This window comes from Poecilia reticulata, linkage group LG1 (genome assembly GCF_000633615.1).
Source record: "Poecilia reticulata strain Guanapo linkage group LG1, Guppy_female_1.0+MT, whole genome shotgun sequence".
In the NCBI taxonomy this organism is placed as follows: domain Eukaryota; kingdom Metazoa; phylum Chordata; class Actinopteri; order Cyprinodontiformes; family Poeciliidae; genus Poecilia; species Poecilia reticulata.
Window position 1 is genome coordinate 24,274,474 of NC_024331.1, and position 16,798 is coordinate 24,291,271.

The 16,798-nt window shown below is 38.3% G+C and overlaps 1 protein-coding gene across 3 annotated transcripts; it reads right to left on the minus strand.

The window, feature by feature from the left end:
- Positions 1–645: 645 nt before the first annotated feature.
- On the minus strand, positions 646–16,670 carry LOC103467963 (CD276 antigen). 3 transcript variants are annotated; one of them, XM_008414727.2, is made up of 9 exons: positions 16,530–16,670; positions 8,253–8,323; positions 7,804–8,136; positions 5,847–6,149; positions 4,559–4,672; positions 2,932–2,967; positions 1,509–1,547; positions 1,366–1,413; positions 646–1,262 (listed from the first exon to the last, which is right to left on the minus strand). In XM_008414727.2, the coding sequence occupies exons 2-8, from the start codon at positions 8,311–8,313 to the stop codon at positions 1,367–1,369; spliced, it is 933 nt and encodes a 310-aa protein (XP_008412949.1). In that variant the 5' UTR covers positions 8,314–8,323; positions 16,530–16,670; the 3' UTR covers positions 646–1,262; position 1,366. The 3 variants fall into 3 exon arrangements, with proteins under 3 accessions (XP_008412949.1, XP_017164116.1, XP_008412954.1); XM_017308627.1 differs by lacking the exon at positions 16,530–16,670 and adding an exon at positions 16,285–16,385; XM_008414732.2 differs by lacking the exon at positions 2,932–2,967 and having other exon boundaries at positions 16,530–16,668.
- Between the last annotated feature and the right edge of the window lie 128 nt (positions 16,671–16,798).

Below are 16,798 nucleotides of genomic sequence, written 5' to 3' on the forward strand. Positions count from 1 at the left end.
ATATCAAATTAATTAAAGGTTACATAAGTGCAGTTTCACATTCTTCTAATGCGCAAAAGACAATCCTTTTGGCTTTAGGGAAGAAGAGTTTGTTGTTTTTTTCTACAAAGATAATGGGCCATCATATGATATCTATTCAGGGGAAAGAAAAAGGATATGAAATCTGGTACTAAGCACAACATCACACAAAACAAAAGCCAAGCTTTCACCAAAGACTGACATGCACTTTACTTTGATTCAATAGTGATTTACTCCATAAAACTTTAACAAGCACATCAGTCATTTTCAAAGAATTGATACATTTTTTAAGGAACAGGAAAGAGTGTTGGCACAGTTTTATAGTTCACATGAAGCAGCAGCTGCAGACACAATGAATTTCACAGAAGAGAAATTATCTTTGGTTTACAAGTTACAATCCCAGTTTTTGTCTAATAGTGTACGACTAATCTTTCTGAATGAAGTACTACCTCCCGTCGGAGAAAACTTTGCTGGACAGTTGGTTATAGAAACAACAAAAACTTGTTTCAATGTTTTCCATTTTTAAGAGAAATAAAATTACAAAATTGAAAGGACTGCTCATCTAAAAGCACACACACACACACACCCACCCACACACACACACACACACACACACACACACACACACACACGCACACCCCCACACACACACACACCCACACACACTCAACTGTCTGCAAATGCAGAGCACTGTCAGTGTACAATGCACATACCCTAGTAGTTATACTCACAACTGCCCTCTGACCCGATTCAGTGCTTTCCTCATACCTCTTACATAATATCACAAAAGAGATGAAGGAAAACAAAGAAAATTCTGCTGAGCTGCCAAAGGCTATTGAATGTGGGCCAAACTCAGACGTGTCTGTCTTCTCATATTTCCCTGAACAGCCACCACATATCTGCTTGGGCCGAGTCCTCCTCTAATAACTATAATCCAGTATCCCATTTTGTGTTGTTTTCACATGTCTGGGCCTAAATTTGTACACACTTCCTTTCAGCTTCTTCTCCACTCAACTGGCCCATCTTGTTTTCAGACTTGATTTAATCTCTCTTTAACAATATTTCTGGTGCGTTCAGATTAATTGTGAATTTACTAGTGAATCACAGCACAAGTTATCCCTGGCTATGCACAGTTTTACATTGTAAAGAAAGTTGTATCATAAAGGTGGAGGTTAGCAAAGAAGGAAATGCTCATTTTGGAGCTTGGTAGAAAGTGAATACATAAATGCAGCTCGTTGGGTCTCCTGCAAAGAAAAAGAAGGAGATTTATGAAATTTACTAAAAAAAAAAAAAACTGTGTAGGAATAAACAGTATTCTCAGTTACAGTTTAAAAGTTGAAGTATTACCTTAGGCCATGCCGTCTTTGATTTCTTCACAGTAAGGAGGAGGTGGATCTGCAGACAGGCGTATTATTTAAATCCAGTGTAAATGTGCGAAATGATATAAACCAAATACATTCAATGGATTCTTTTAACATTGGCATGCTTACCAATTACTTGATCTGTATGGGGAACCATGTTATGTGTCCCTGAAAGAAAGTGTAAAATTTTGTAAGAATATGCAGCTGTAGAAAGTAGATGTGAACCCACAACCGCTTAAAGTTTAAGGCAAACAAGCACAAACAGATCCCCCAGCACCTGAAGCCTGAGCACAGAGAAAAAGTCCTTATGGAATATCATAGGTTAAAGGTTAAGCACTTACTAACTTACCTGTAAATAACTCTAAACCTCTGCTACCATTAGTAGCTACAGACATTCCTTCCTGTTTTTGTTTTTTTAAATCTGCATCTAAATTTGCACCAGAGGGGGGCAGCAACACCAATATGAAATAAATTAAACATCAAGAGAAGAAGAGTCTGAGACTCGATGGAATGAATGTCGACTCACTTCTACAAACAGCTGTACCTCTTTTTTAGGGAAAAGTAGGTGCTACGGTTTGAATGGGAGCTTTTTTGTTGCAAAAGAGCTCAATATATTTAAAAACAAGTCTGTTTTTAAATATATCTGCTTATTTAAAACAAAACAAATATGTCTTGTAAGTTTTAGGAGCTCAGATATCATGCAAGAGGAGGCAACAATTTTACGACGTAGATGCTAGTAACTGATTCACAAAATTATATTGAAACACTTTACAGTAAAGGGGCTGCAACCGTTTCTTCCACACTGCTGAAGTGTTCTTTAGAAAATTTTATTTAACTAATCTGTTATCACATCCAAGAACCCAAAACTCACAAAACACATTTTTGATCCCAACCTTTCGCTTGTATTGCACCAAACACTCCAGACATCGTATTGATTCATCCAAGCCACAAGCGCCTACATTTTCTCCTAAAAGGAGGCGCGGTTCTGTTCCCAGGTCATGTTTCACACAGAAAAATGGATATTTGTAAATAACTGCCCAATGCCAAAGCAAAACCAGAGTTAGCATAAACAATGTTAGCATAAACTGCATAAGTCTTAGCCACTAGCCATTAGCTTCAGCTGAGTGATCTGCTGAAAATAAAACTGTTACAGCTTTCAGCAGAATCTTACTTTAAAAGTCCCAAACTATTAGTTTAAGTAAAGTAAAAAAAAGCTGGATTTAGTCCAAGGATAGAAGAGATTGCTGGTTAATGATGAACACATGATTCACGTAAAGTTCCCACATGCTGCAACAGGACTGGAATGTAAGCGTGATTTAACCTTGACTGGAAAAATACAGAATCTTCACAATACTGCGTAACTAGATGAACCCTAACGACATGCAACATTTGTTGGCTCAACAGGTCTCAATGCAAATTAATTTAAAGAGCTGACAGAAGTATCAGAAATAAGTACAGAAACGACCTCCATCTTTAACTTGGTGTTAACCATTTATGCCCATTTGGAAAAGAATAGCAAGAGCTGTAACAGTTTGTCCAAAGATGGACGTACCCATAAGAGGAGCGGTTGAGGACCTCCGGTTTTTTTCTGTTAGACATTTGGAAAAAGGCAAAATATGACAGAGGGTATACACTCAGTGCAAAATCGATCTACCATTTTGATAACTTTAGCCAACCTTTAACAACAAAAACAATGTTTAAAGGTACTTTCCTAACCTGAATGGTCACTTTTCAGTTGTTATGCAAGTCTTTCCTGCAATCAACTTTTCCTCATAGTTCTTTTATTGTTTGTGAGAAGGAAGTGATGAAATATGACCCCCTGCTGAGCACATCGGCTTTCAAGAGTGCAATAAAAATTAACAGCAATTGTGTCAGGCCCAGTAACTTGTAACCTCTTTGACTCTGAGCTCTGATTGTCCATTTTAACAGACTCTTGTTAAATAAGTTGGCACAAGAAAATAAGGTGGCCAGAAATAACCTCTGGTCTTGTCTTTTAAGCCCCTACCAATGTCATATTATTATTATTATTATTATATGTAAAAATTGCCAGGGCTGCACAGTGGCGCAGTTGGTAGAGCTGTTGCCTTGCAGCAAGAAGGTTCTGGGTTCGATTCCCGGCCCGGTGTATTTTTGCATGGAGTTTGCATGTTCTCCCTGTGCATGCGTGGGTTTTCTCCGGGTACTCCGGTTTCCTCCCACAGTCCAAAAACATGACTGTCAGGTTAATTGGTCCGTCTAAATTGCAAATAGGTGTGAGTGTGTGTGTGCATGGTTGTTTGTCCTGTGTGTCTCTGTGTTGCCCTGCGACAGACTGGCAACCTGTCCAGGGTGACCCCCGCCTCTCGCCCGGAACGTTAGCTGGAGATGGGCACCAGCACCTCCCGACCCCACTAAGGGACAAGGGTGTCAAGAAAATGGATGGTAAAAATTGCCAGTTGTATTAAGATAGTGAGTACAAGGTATATGGTAAATATAAGTCAAAACTGTGACAACGAATACCCACAAATATGTTTCAATAAGTATAAAAGAGTTCCAGTACGTTCTGTTCCAAATAACTCATAGGTGAATTGGCAATGCTGTTTCAACTGAACAGACTTCAAAGAAACTCAACTAAATGAATTGCTACAGTTGTCAGATGACATTCTGAGCTTTGTCTCTTAGATCTACTTAACCAACATCTGTGGGAGTATTGATGAAACTTTAGCAGTTATGGAAAAAAAGGAGGAGATTTGTAAGGCGTTCAGCTGTAAAGAGTGTAAAGGGTGTGTAAAAACTAAACCTTAATTATAATACATATAAATATTTTAGATATGTGTTATTTTATCTTTAAATGAAGCCAGACATGTTATGATTTTTGGCGGTGTACAAAATCCAACAATCATCTACTACTGAAGTTTTCTATTCCCCTTTCCTGATTTAAGGTTTAGTGGAAATGGTGGTTTTTATTCACAATAATCAGACAGGAGACAGACACAGACAAACTGGGGGAAAACATGCAGGAAAGGACCGAGGTTGAGGACTTGAACCCCAAATTAACAGCCTCCATATATGAGGTACCCATCCCACCATTACCCCACACACTGCCCCAAAATCAGGACTGTAAAAGTCTTAGCTGAGCTTCTTTAGATATCATTTATCTTTATTTCAAACCTCAATCCAAATATCAGACATATACTCACGTTGGGAGCGTCTTCTGCAGATTAACAGTGCAAACAGCAACCCCACAATCAGCGACCCGACGACCAAGACTGGAGCAATTATTGCCGAAAGTGGCTTCTTGTACGGTTCCTTTTCTGAAAGGAGCAGTAAAGCATTGTTGATTTCAAATGCTGAATTATGACATAAAAGGTTTCAAGTACACGTTAAAATAAGGTTTAACATGTTTAAGGTGCTTCACCCCAAAGAAATAAAGATGAAGGGTAGCTAACAGACGCATTACTGCTGATTCACACAGTTGAATAACAGATACTAATTTGTATGGCAGATATGACAGTTTAGATAGCGTCTATATTCAGAAAAGCTTTCCCATTAGCAAGAGATAGAACAGTTTTTCCATAAAGTGTTACCCTGTCTCATCTAGCGTGCGCTGTCTTGCCTCACCTTTATGGCAAATGTTTGTAGTTTGGATTGGCAGATACGTCTGATCAGGACATGTATCAGCATGTCTCTTTACTTATTTGTGTCCAAAGAGACAAGCAATAATACGGACAAAAAGAAACCATCTTGCAGCTTTAAAGAGAAACTAATTCAGCACAGTAAGACCTCCATTTTTTGTGATCTTGTTTTGTTAAACTTTTGATTTTGCAGTTGAACATTTACAGAACAATTGTCTTCATATGGCCCACAACTCCTTCATAGTTGAGTTTTCCGTTGGAAGGTTAAACCTTGCCTCAACCTCCCACGGGGGAAAGAAAAACGTGTGGTTGGTCCTGGATTGAGTAATCTTTAACTAAAATGTGTTTGTTACAGCTCTTCCTGAGACTCTAGGTCAGTGGTCCCCAAACTACGGTCCGCGGGCCAGATCCAGCCCGCCTCCACATTTGGTCCGGCCCTCTGAACAATACCAGTGAACATTCAGATTTTTTTTCATATATTGTATTTTTCAGTTTATATGTGGATTTTTCTTCAACCACCAGGGGGCTCTTTAGCAGGAAGTGTGTCCTGTAAACTGTGGGTGTTTTGTTTTGCATGGTGCATTGCTGCCATCTGTTGGTCTTTTAGGGAACTGCTTGACTTTTATGTTATTTAATCAGTACGGTTGTTTGCTAGCGGTAGAGCAGATGAACACGTGTTTGTTATGAACGCCGCACTCCAGGTCGAGTTCTTAGAAGTAATGCCTGTAAGAAGCAGCTTATACTTCAAAACGAGCCTTTATGTTAACATATGAGAAATTCATATGTTAAAGTTACTTTGCTTGAAACCCCCCCTCCAACAATTTGGAGTACCTGGAGTCTCAGCAAAACACACCTGTCGATTGTAGTATTATTGGAACTGAGTCCTCTTTGTTGCCGCTGGCATTGTAGACCACGCAGGTGTACTGAGAGAAGGTGGATCCTTTCATCAAAGGCAGCTTGCTGAAGAGTTCAAACAGACCATCCTCCGTTTTGTTCACTGTTAGCTCTGCGCTTGCCGTCCACTCCATTTTGTGTTCATCAAACCAGCGCAGTTTGCCTTTTGGGTAGCCGCCAGTAGCCTTACAAATCAGAGACTTGTAAGCATTTCGAACGATTTCCTCATCGATGCTGTCCACAATTGGGGCATTGTATCTGGCTGCAAAAGCAAAGTGAAAACCAAAAATTATATTCAACACTGATAACCCAGTCAAAAAGAATTCGACAAGTAAACAGAACTTTAAAATTTTAACACAAAATTTGATGCAGTTGAAAAAATTAAGACACAGCAAAACAGCTTAACTAGAGAGCCAACTGACTGAAGAGAATTATCCAAAAATAACTAATGATATACAAAAGCACAGGTATAGCTATAAAAAAAACCTGAATATTGTAAAAACGTTCATAGTATTTTGTCCCTCATTTCAGAAAGTAAATCTCATGTAGATTAATAACACAAAGAGTAGATTTTTTTAAGCCTTTTGTACTTGTAATTTTGATTATTTTGGCTTACAGAAAAGGAAACCAAAAGTTTAACAAATCAGAAAATTTTTATATTACATAATATTTTTTAAAAATCCAGGTTTCTGAAAAGAATGTTTATTTCTATGCATTGGTTGGGCCTCCTTTTGCATGAACTACTGCGTCATTGCGGCATGGCATGGAAAAGATGAGCCTGCGGCATTGCGTAGGTGTAAGGTAAGCCAAACAATGCAGCTCACTTCACTACACCCACTGGTTCTCCACAGGGTTCAGGTCAGGCCAGATTTTGGCCCAATCAAGACAGTAACACATAGCCATTAAAACAGCTTCTGGTACCTTTAGCAGAGTGGACAGGTACCAGGTTCTGCTGGAAAATAATATTAGCATCTCCATAAAACTGTCCTGTAAGTAGAAGGATGAAGTGCTCTATAATAACTCAATAGATTTTTGTGCTGACTGAGCTTCAGTCAACACAGCTGGTGTTGGTCCATCTGCTGGTGGACCAACACCAGCTAATGGGATGGCAAACCAAACCATCACTGAATATGGAAACTTTACACTAGACTTCAGGAACTGTGAATTCTTTACCTCTCCACTTGTTCTCCAAATTCTGGGATCTTGATTTCCAAATGAAATGCTAAATTTATTTCTGTCTGAAAAGAGGACTTTAGACTCTTGTGTTTTTGGTTCAGGAGTGGCCTGAGACAAGAAATGCCACATTTGTAGCCAATTTGGAGGATTTTTCGATGCTAGTTGAGCTGGACTCCAGCCTTAATCCACTTCTCCAAATTTGTGAATGGATATTCTCTTATGGCTGTGGTTATCTCTGGTTCACTGTTTCCAAACACATTTTTACTTCCACTTAACTTTTGGTGACCAGGAATATGCTTGACTAAGGAACTCTGAAAACAACAGCTTCTTCAGCTATGGCCTTTTGTGGGTTAACCTGAGTGGAGGGTGTCATTAACTTTCCTCTGGACGTTTGTCCAGTCAGCAGTACTCCCCATGACAGAGTACTGACCCAAAGTGGAAAAACATTTAAAGGCTTAGGAAACCTTTGTGGATGTTTTGAGCTATTTTCCTGATTAGGGTTTGCTCTAAAGGTTTCAAACATTGAACTTTCTCCAAATATTAAAATTTTTTGAGACACTACATTTTGGCCTTTTGCTATCTGTAAAACATAATTATCAAAATTACAACCCATAAAGGCTTGAAATATTTCACTCTGTAATGAATCTATTTAAAGTATGAGATTCAGTATCCCAACAATATTCAGATTTTTTAAAAAATACCTGGATTTGCTTCTTAAAACAGTAATCTGTTATTGTCACCTGTCACTTTGAGGTTTGTTGTCGTTTTGGCGATACCACTGTCTGTCGTCACATGGCATGTATAGACTCCCTCGTCTTTCACTTGAGTGTCGGTGATGACCAAAGATACGGTCCTGTCGTTCAAGGTAACCTTGTAGCCGGGCTGGAATTTATTTCCTTTGCCATCTCTCTTATCAAGAACTGACATGAACTGATCATCTCCTTGCTTTTTCCAGACAACCAGAGTGATCGTTAAATCGGGTATTTCTTGAGTGGTTTCAACCTGACAGGTCAGCATAGACTGAAGGTTAACCTGACCAGTGATTGTTTTATCACATACCACCTCGATGAAGGCTGCAGACAGAAAAAAGCAAAAATGAAACAGAAAGTTAAATTAATCATCTGAAGCATTTCTGAAGCATTTTTAAATCTATGTTAAACAAATTAATGTTTTATTTGCTTAAACTTACATTTTGCATGTCCTAAACAGAAGCAAATGACCAAAAAGAAGAGGGGAGCACGGGAGGCCATGTTTTTTTACCTGAAATGAAATAACCAAATCAATTAAGTCCATTGTTAAAGATTAATGAAGCTGAGAATTGAATGTGCAAAGGGTGTGAAAAGGCACCTGTCAGACATATGTTGACCTCACCACATAAAGGACACGAAGATAAGATTAGGACTAAAATAAATCTATGGCTCATGTCTACGGATTGTAAAAATTTGTGACTGAGGAAAGTAACGAAACTGACCAACTCAGGAGACGCTACGCCAAGATGTTCAGAAATACGGTTTCAAAACCACGAAAGTTTCCACTTGAGCTATTTATCTTACTGAAGTGAAGGAATGGCTAGCGTATTTTCAGGTTTTATGAGGCAAAGTAAAATAGTATTTCTCATCTCCAAACTGTTGCTGTGCACCGCTGGACAGCATACAGAAAGACTGCTACCATATTTTTGTCTCGCTTACAAGAAAAAGAGAAATGGACTTGATTCACCAAAGCTAGGAAAAGAGCTCATCACCCCAAGTTGATACCCTGACTTCCTGTAGCTCAGATAAACTTCAAAATAATTTTGTTTGTTTCTAAATCACTGAATGGTTTAGCACCAAAACACACTAAAGGCCTGTTGTTTTTGTTATATCAACCTACCAGACCTCTCAGGTCCTCTGGTTGAAGTCTACTCTGCACCCCAGAACCAGAATCAAACATGGAGCAGCAGCCTTCAGTTTTTATGAAACAAACTTCCAGAAAAATGCTGAATGCTTGTTTAGAACAACCTTTGATTAACAAGTGGAACAGAGATTTATTCCAATCTGATGACAACTTTTCATTATCTCTCTTTTTTTCTGCCACTGTAACAACTATTTTTTGTTACCATGTAGCACACTTTGACTTGTCGTCTTGCTGAAATGTGCGATAAATAAACTTGACTTGATTTATAGCAGGGTCACCCCTCACTCTTTTTGAGGTAACTACAGTTGGTAAACTATAAGTGAAATATAGGTTGGCAGGTAGCCCAGCATATTAACATACAGATATCACTTCTTTACACTCAGTTAAGTGTTATGACAACTAAAACTGCTACACTATTTTGCTGCTGAAGGATTAATTGTTGACTTGACCTTTTCAAATAACAGCAACGAGGTCGTGTTACACATTTATTTACACTTTCCATTGTTGGGAATCATAATTTCCATGAATGTTTAAGTAATTATTAACCGTTATAATTAATAATTTATTATTGATGAATTATTATTAACGCTAGAGTGTCTTTAGTTAAACTTGTCAGTTTCTCGTGAAGGAGTGAATTCAGACTACCGGCAGGAGAAACTCTTCACGCAACAAGGAATGATCACTGCCACGCTTATTTCAAATTAAGTCTGAGAATTTATTGACAAAATAGTCCAACTTTAAAGCTGAACTATCCCGTAAATAACTTACTTCGCTTGCAGTGTTACTACTGATGGAAAAGACAACAAGAAATTGCTTATATGGAATGATAAAGTGGAGATGAAATCAGATTAGTGAACAAACTATGACCAAATGAAATGGAATACTGACAAATAACTTCAAAACTAATTATAACTAATTTAAACAAGAAATAAAAGAAAAAGGGAAAACATCTGTAGAAAGCACACTACAAGTAATCAGTGTGTTCCCCTGCAGAGAGAGAGAGACGAGGTATAGGATACTAAAGGCAGGCCAAGGCTCTCCTAATTACCAACCCGACACTATGAAACAAAGAGCCATAAAACTCGACCATGTTCCCAGGCCTAATGGAAAATTAGACCAAGGATTGTGGCTTTGGCACTGCATGAGAATGTAGTAAAAAATAATAGAAGGATACTAATAACAGTGAAAAAAGGGACAAAGGAAGACAGGAGAAATGGTGCAGAGATGAATACGTTTTTAAACGTATCACAGCATATGATCAGCAAAAACAGTCACAAAGATAATAACAATCACACCACACATCAACACACTTCAGCAAGAGGCATTGACAACATGTGAAAAAAACGAGACAATATTTTTTTAGCCCAAATATTTTTGTGAGTTGCTTAGATTCACTCAGATTCAAAACGTCTGGTTATGGATCCAGGAGAAGGTTCAACCAATGGAACAGTCGGCTTGTGCAGAGGTTCCAGAACTTTAGAGTGCCAGACACACAAGTAGCTATTCTTTAAATATTCTCTTAAAAAGTTTTAAAAGTCCTTTCTCCATCCAACAGACCAGGAGGAGAACAATTCACGCGGATGTCTCTGTCGGACGCTAATCTCCACAGGCAAGGTTTTAGGACTTAGGTTTTGGTTTATGATGAAGTCAGTTCTTATCTGATCAACTCAGAGGTTATTGCAAGGCGTAGCGATTTGGAAGTGTCTCCAGAACAAGCAATGATTAGGGATGCGATCTGATTGGTTCGTCTAGGTCAATAAAATCCCAACAACATTTTGGTGTGAATGATACAATCATATTTTTAACAAGGTCACCAAACCATGAGAGTTTCATACTCACCCAACCTTTCATGAGAACGATAAATCTTAAAACGGAAAGGAAAAAAAAATAACTGGAAAAATTCTTCTTAAGATTTTAGACAAGATTACAGTGTTTTTGATAACATGACAGATTTAACTAACCTCAAAGAGGGAAAAACAAACCTCTCAGTATGTACAAAGAAACATCATGACTTGCGACATATTAAGTGAAATCTGTAATTGTTAAAAAAGTGTTCCAGATATGTTTCTTTGAGACCTCACATAGGTAAATCTATTATCAAAACTCAGATCTGTACTTTGTCACCGAGTTATGACTATCAACAAAGGCGACTCCAGATGACTGACATTTCCCACCACTGAATGAAATAAACCAAAAACTTTTGAGATTTGCTTCCCGATTTCCATGAAGGAACTTGTTTGAATGGTGGCAATGGTACTTTTTATATCTCATAAAGAGTTACTGGACCAATGTGAAGCAAAGGAACATTTTTTTTTCTTTTATACCAACATGAGTCTTTTGTGAAGGGTTTAATTTTCTCAAAAGCAAGGACAAATCCTGCCCTCCAAATGTCTTCCAACAAGCATCGACAGGCCAAGCCCTTCTTCAGTTCTTTGTTTTCACAGTTGTTTTTCTCAAACATCTCTTTATCACACATACCAAGGCGCCCTTGATATCCATCGATTCAAACCATGAGTTGAAGGAATGGGTTGTCATAAGATGGAGGAGAGAGATGTCTGTTACCGAATTAGAAGATGCGCCTGACTTTTATTGTTGTTTACTGATATAAAATTATAGGACTCAGCTGGTTCTTTATCACCATGCACTTTGGTGACTGTAATTCAATGATCCTGACAGAAACAAACAGAAAATATGACTCTCGGGTCAAGTGTTTACAGAACTAAGTATCAGATAGCTTGATGAAGCTAACTCTATAGGAGTTCCACACAGCTAAATACATCTGATGAAGACTATGGACCTTACCACAGGGGCCGCGTTTCATTGGCTAATGCCCATTTTACGTCACAGCGCAGCTACCACGTGCGTGACCGTCTCACATTAGCTACAGTATGCTAATGTACATTGTGGACTAGCAGACCGGCAGAAAGMTTTTGCGTCAGGACTCGAAAAAGAATGGTTCTCCACTGTCAGTGGGGTATCTGCACAGGCGATGTCAGGTATCCTGATCGTATTTGTGGAACTAAAATTCACAGATTTCCAAAATCTGAAACGGAATGGCTTGCTTGGATCAAAGCTTGTGCACGACTGCATTTGCAGCTCAACCGTTGTAGGATCAATAAGAACAAAGGAGTGTCTGCTGGTGTAAGTATTATTGCTTTGCTTTCTTTGTGTTTAGTGAAGAGAAAAAGAAAGTCAATAATAAAAACATCCATTATGAAAACCTTTTAGCCAAGTACAGCATAATGGCAGTACCGATACAACTTCTACATCCTGAAGCCTGTCTGTTACAGTCTTACGTTAGCTGAACAGATCAATATGCAATGTGTACCGTATCTGACATACATTAAAGATTTTATTTTACCTGAAAAGGCTTTTTACTAAACTGTAATCRTGTTAGCCACGCTAATCRTGTTAGCCTCCGAGTACCGTGTATCAGGCCTAGGCACATAAGAACATTTGCCAACAGAAATCACCCTCAAAACCATGAATGCCCGACTTACCCAGCCTTGCAAGAACAATAGGCATCAGTGATCTTGTCCACAGCTATGTTTATGCTGAGGGTCTGAGGATCTGCTGTGCTCCTCATCGACCGATTGCATTTAGCTGTGACGCACGCGCACAATCTTGGAGGCATCGCGTGGCTCGAAAACCTCGATGTCGTCCAAAAAAGATGACATGAACTTGTTGGTTCCCCTGTCCATTGTCGTGGATGATATTTTTTGAAAATCCGGCAGAAATGCTACACTAATCGACTCAGAAATACTCTGCACAGAGTCAGTCGAAATGAAATTGCACATAGAAACTAAGCACAGTGAGGCTTTGTTTGTGAGACATGAAGTCACGTGAGACTTTTGAGGGGCGTTTCTGGGTAGAGCTTGGTAAGGCCCATTGAAGAAACAGTTCAGGGTTTATGAAGTAAGGTGAGAAGTAGTTATCTTAGCTGCAGTAAAAATCTCTTAATGCCTTCATTTTGTTTAAACTCACATAAGCTGGAGATTGAAGCTAACGACTAGTCTAATTGGGGCCATGACCTAATTGGACTTCCATCATCTTAAAACCGCAATTTGAAAAAAGGTGTGAATAGTTTGGCTAAACAATATTTTATGAGCCTTTAAACCACTGTCACAACAGTAGCTACACTAGAAATGCAGCTATCAGTTTATATTCCTGTGTGAAGCGTGCTGAGAACAGAACATGCAAAGTATTTCCAGTCAGAGGAACTTTGACATGTGGACTAAAAAAATATCAATACTTGTAAATAGCACTCCCTTATAGCGCTGAATAAGATTTTATACTCTTATTGCAAACCGTGACCTGGAAAGCTACATGTTCAGTTCTCTGTATGTGTTTCACACAGGAAAATCATTGGCAGTGCACCGTCTTCTTCCTTCATGCCCTTTGCAAATAATTATAAGCTTCTCTGTAAAAAAAAAAACAATAGTTTTATAACACAGTGTCAGCATTAACAGCAGTGATGTTTTTAAACTGGAGTGGTTCCAATAAGGTAGAAGTCCACTTGGTCTGTCTCAGATTAGACTCAGCGACTGAGATTAAACTAATCTCAGTCGCTGAGATTAGTTTAATCTCAGAACGAAGACTGAACGAAGATACCAGGAGACTCGTGATGAAATTCTTATGAAGTCCTAACATAAACTTCACACCAGAAACACAAAACTTCCTACTTCCCATAAAAATATAGCTTTCTGAAAATAAAGGATGTAAATAAAGAGGATGTTTCTCCAGAAACATCATCATTGATTACATCATAATTCACCAGAAAGAACTTCTGGATGTTTATTTTTACATTAAAAAAGAATTTTCTCTGTCAAACAAAAAGAAAAGAAGTTCCAGAACTAGGGCAAATTTGCAGTACCTCGCTGAGAAATGCAGTCAGGCAAGATTCGGACCTCACAGTGTCCCGTCAGTTTGAAACTCAGATTCAACAGAAAATATGCTTTGACAAAAGATTCATACAGTAAATAACCTTCCCTATCAAGTTCTGTATGAACCGGTCTGACCAGCTTTGCATAAACAAGGTCATTTTATCTTACAAGTTCATCTGTTAGTACAGTCATTCTGAAAGAGAAAGTTCTCTTGAATTTTTCCATCCTCACGAGTTTAATTAGGTGTGTAGGTGGGGAGGAATTTTTTTTAATTATTTCTACTGGCTGGATTTGACCTGGTAGCTCATTTCTGTGCATGCAGATTTACATTTTAACATGTCAACATCACACAATTCAATTTAAACGTCCGAAAAGATCACAGCTACATAGAAAAACAGTCAGCATCACAAACTGTAGATCTTGTCGTAAAGGCAGGACAGAAACGACACAATAAAGGAGGGAATGTCAGCATTTCAGCAACTAGAGCCAACTCAGCATTTTTGCTCTTAATGAGAACCATTCAAATAAAGCACCCTCTTGTCCTCACATTTCAGTGGTGAAATGTTTCTGTTTAGCATTATATGCCAATGTCCCACCAGCACAAATGGAGCAGAGACAGCCCTGTACGTGCAAGCAAAAGTATTCACAAGCATATTATAATTCTTCAGAGGCCAGAGTTTGAGGACGCTCCAACTTGACTGCCAAGTTAAGAGGTCAAGAATGAGTAGCCTCTTTTATAAGGAGTGATATTTGAATGAGGAAAACTCCAGACGCTGCAGCTGTGTACACGGGACATGTCAAGATTGGAGCTTTCTCTTGAGACCGTACATCTGCACAATCCTCATTGTCATCTGATTTCTTTCACACATCCGGCATGATCAGGAGGTCGTTCACACCATGGAGTTTGGAAAAACAAATGATCTCACTGCAGCACAAGGAATGGCTATACTTTTAACACTGGGAGTCCTACCTACTAGAACATGTTTCATATAGTATCTTTAATATAAGAGAACTGGTGGCCAAATTGCATCCTCAACCCTTCAGTTTTTGTCACCTAATTATTACATGACTATCGGAGGAGAGATGTATTGCACCCTGCAGAGGATGTCAGTCTATAACAGGCGACTGTTTTGGCACTGAGGGACGAAACCTTTTTACACAAAGAACCAGAAGCATCTAGAAACAGTGCAAAATGATTTTTACATGGGCAGATGAAACTGGAAAACAAAAAAAACAGAAGTTTGCCTTATTATTATTAACAGATCTAAATTGGAAATGCAGCCAAAAAGTCATATAAGCTTTAATCTAATTTAATTCTCAACACTTTTATATGATTTAAATAATCCTTAGGCATTAACAATTTTAATATTTTCTCCCATTCAGGTAGAAAACATGTAGCTAGACTGAAATATATATGTCACCAATTAGAAGTTATGCAGTATGTCCCTATTTGACTTATCTGATTATCATTCATAGACCCTTTCTATTAGACAGCAATGCACTTCAAGTAATCAAACTGTAGCTCACAAAATTGAACAAATCAGAAAAATATTTCTTTATTTAAAAATAAAAACTGTAACAAATCATTGCTATCAAAATGTGGGACCCCTTGTATTTCAGTCCATCTGCTTCAAAACTTGCTCTGGAGCAACAAACTGATAGCCACAGAACCTGGGACGCCACCTGCAGGCGGGTGTAGATACCTGGTCGACCTGCAGGTAGCACTTTGTGACGCACTAACAAAGTTGCTTTTATGTACGTATATCAACAACAAATAGAGTGTTGTACATGTAAAGTAATTTTTTTCCCAGGATGGAAAAATGTTTCTAAAGTTAGCTTTCAATTCCACAACATGGAACAGAGATCAGATAATAGTATCCAACAAAACATTTGCCTTTTTTTTCTATATTGCGTTTATGCTAATGACAAATTTGTAATCTAAATGCTGTAAATACTCTAGAAAGGTGAACTATAACTAAAAAGAGTAAAATTGATTTTTTTTTTTTTGTTGTTGTTTATTAAAATGTTAATTGAAACCTACATTTTACTGTAAAATAAGTGGTATGCGCAAAGATAAGATGTATTTATTCAACCTGTATCATCATTTTGCTTTTTTTTTTTTTTTTTTGGCATTTAATGGCTGACAAGAATAAAGTTTCCGCATTTCAAACGACACAGCTCTAACCAGCAGTTGATGCAAAGCATTCAACATTTGAATGCAACATTTGAATACATTTAAAATTGAGAATAGAAGCTCCTTTGTTCAATAAAAATGTGCACAAGCTTATAAATGACGCCTTCAGACAAGTGACCGACTTAAAATCTAGTCACTATATATCAAAAGAAAAACCGAAACGGAGTTTTCGGTCGACAGACTGATTTTTTTTTTTTGTTTGTTTGTTTGTTTGTTTTAAACCAGAATAAAAAGCGAATGTAAAAACGTACGGCTTGTGTAGGGCTTCGGTGACACGAAGTCAAGAGTTTCACTCTCAAGCTCTAAATAAAATCCCCGACGGTTAAAGACTCGGACTGCACTTAACGACACGTTGTTTACGGCGGCTTTTCTTTCCCTCGACACTTCAGCCACCTCACACGGTGTGTCTCAGCGTGGAGTCAAATGTATGGACCGTATAACACATACCACAGCGGTGTATCATTCAAAAATAATATATATAATCTAATAAACTTACCACAAGCTCCTCTGCCAACCCGTGAGTTCTACATGAATGGTAATGACACGGCAGCTGCAGCTCGTAGCCTATGTTGTTCTTAGTTTCACTTTCAGTATGAGTAAATTCAAAATGGGGCATTGGCTTGTCTCCACAGCCCATCCCATAATAAAACACAGCAGATGGAAAATATTTGCTTGAAGATATGTTTATATAAACAGGGCTGTCCACACTGGCGTCACCACCAGATGCTGTCAGGGGAGCGGGGGGCAGTGACCACCTCCATCAAT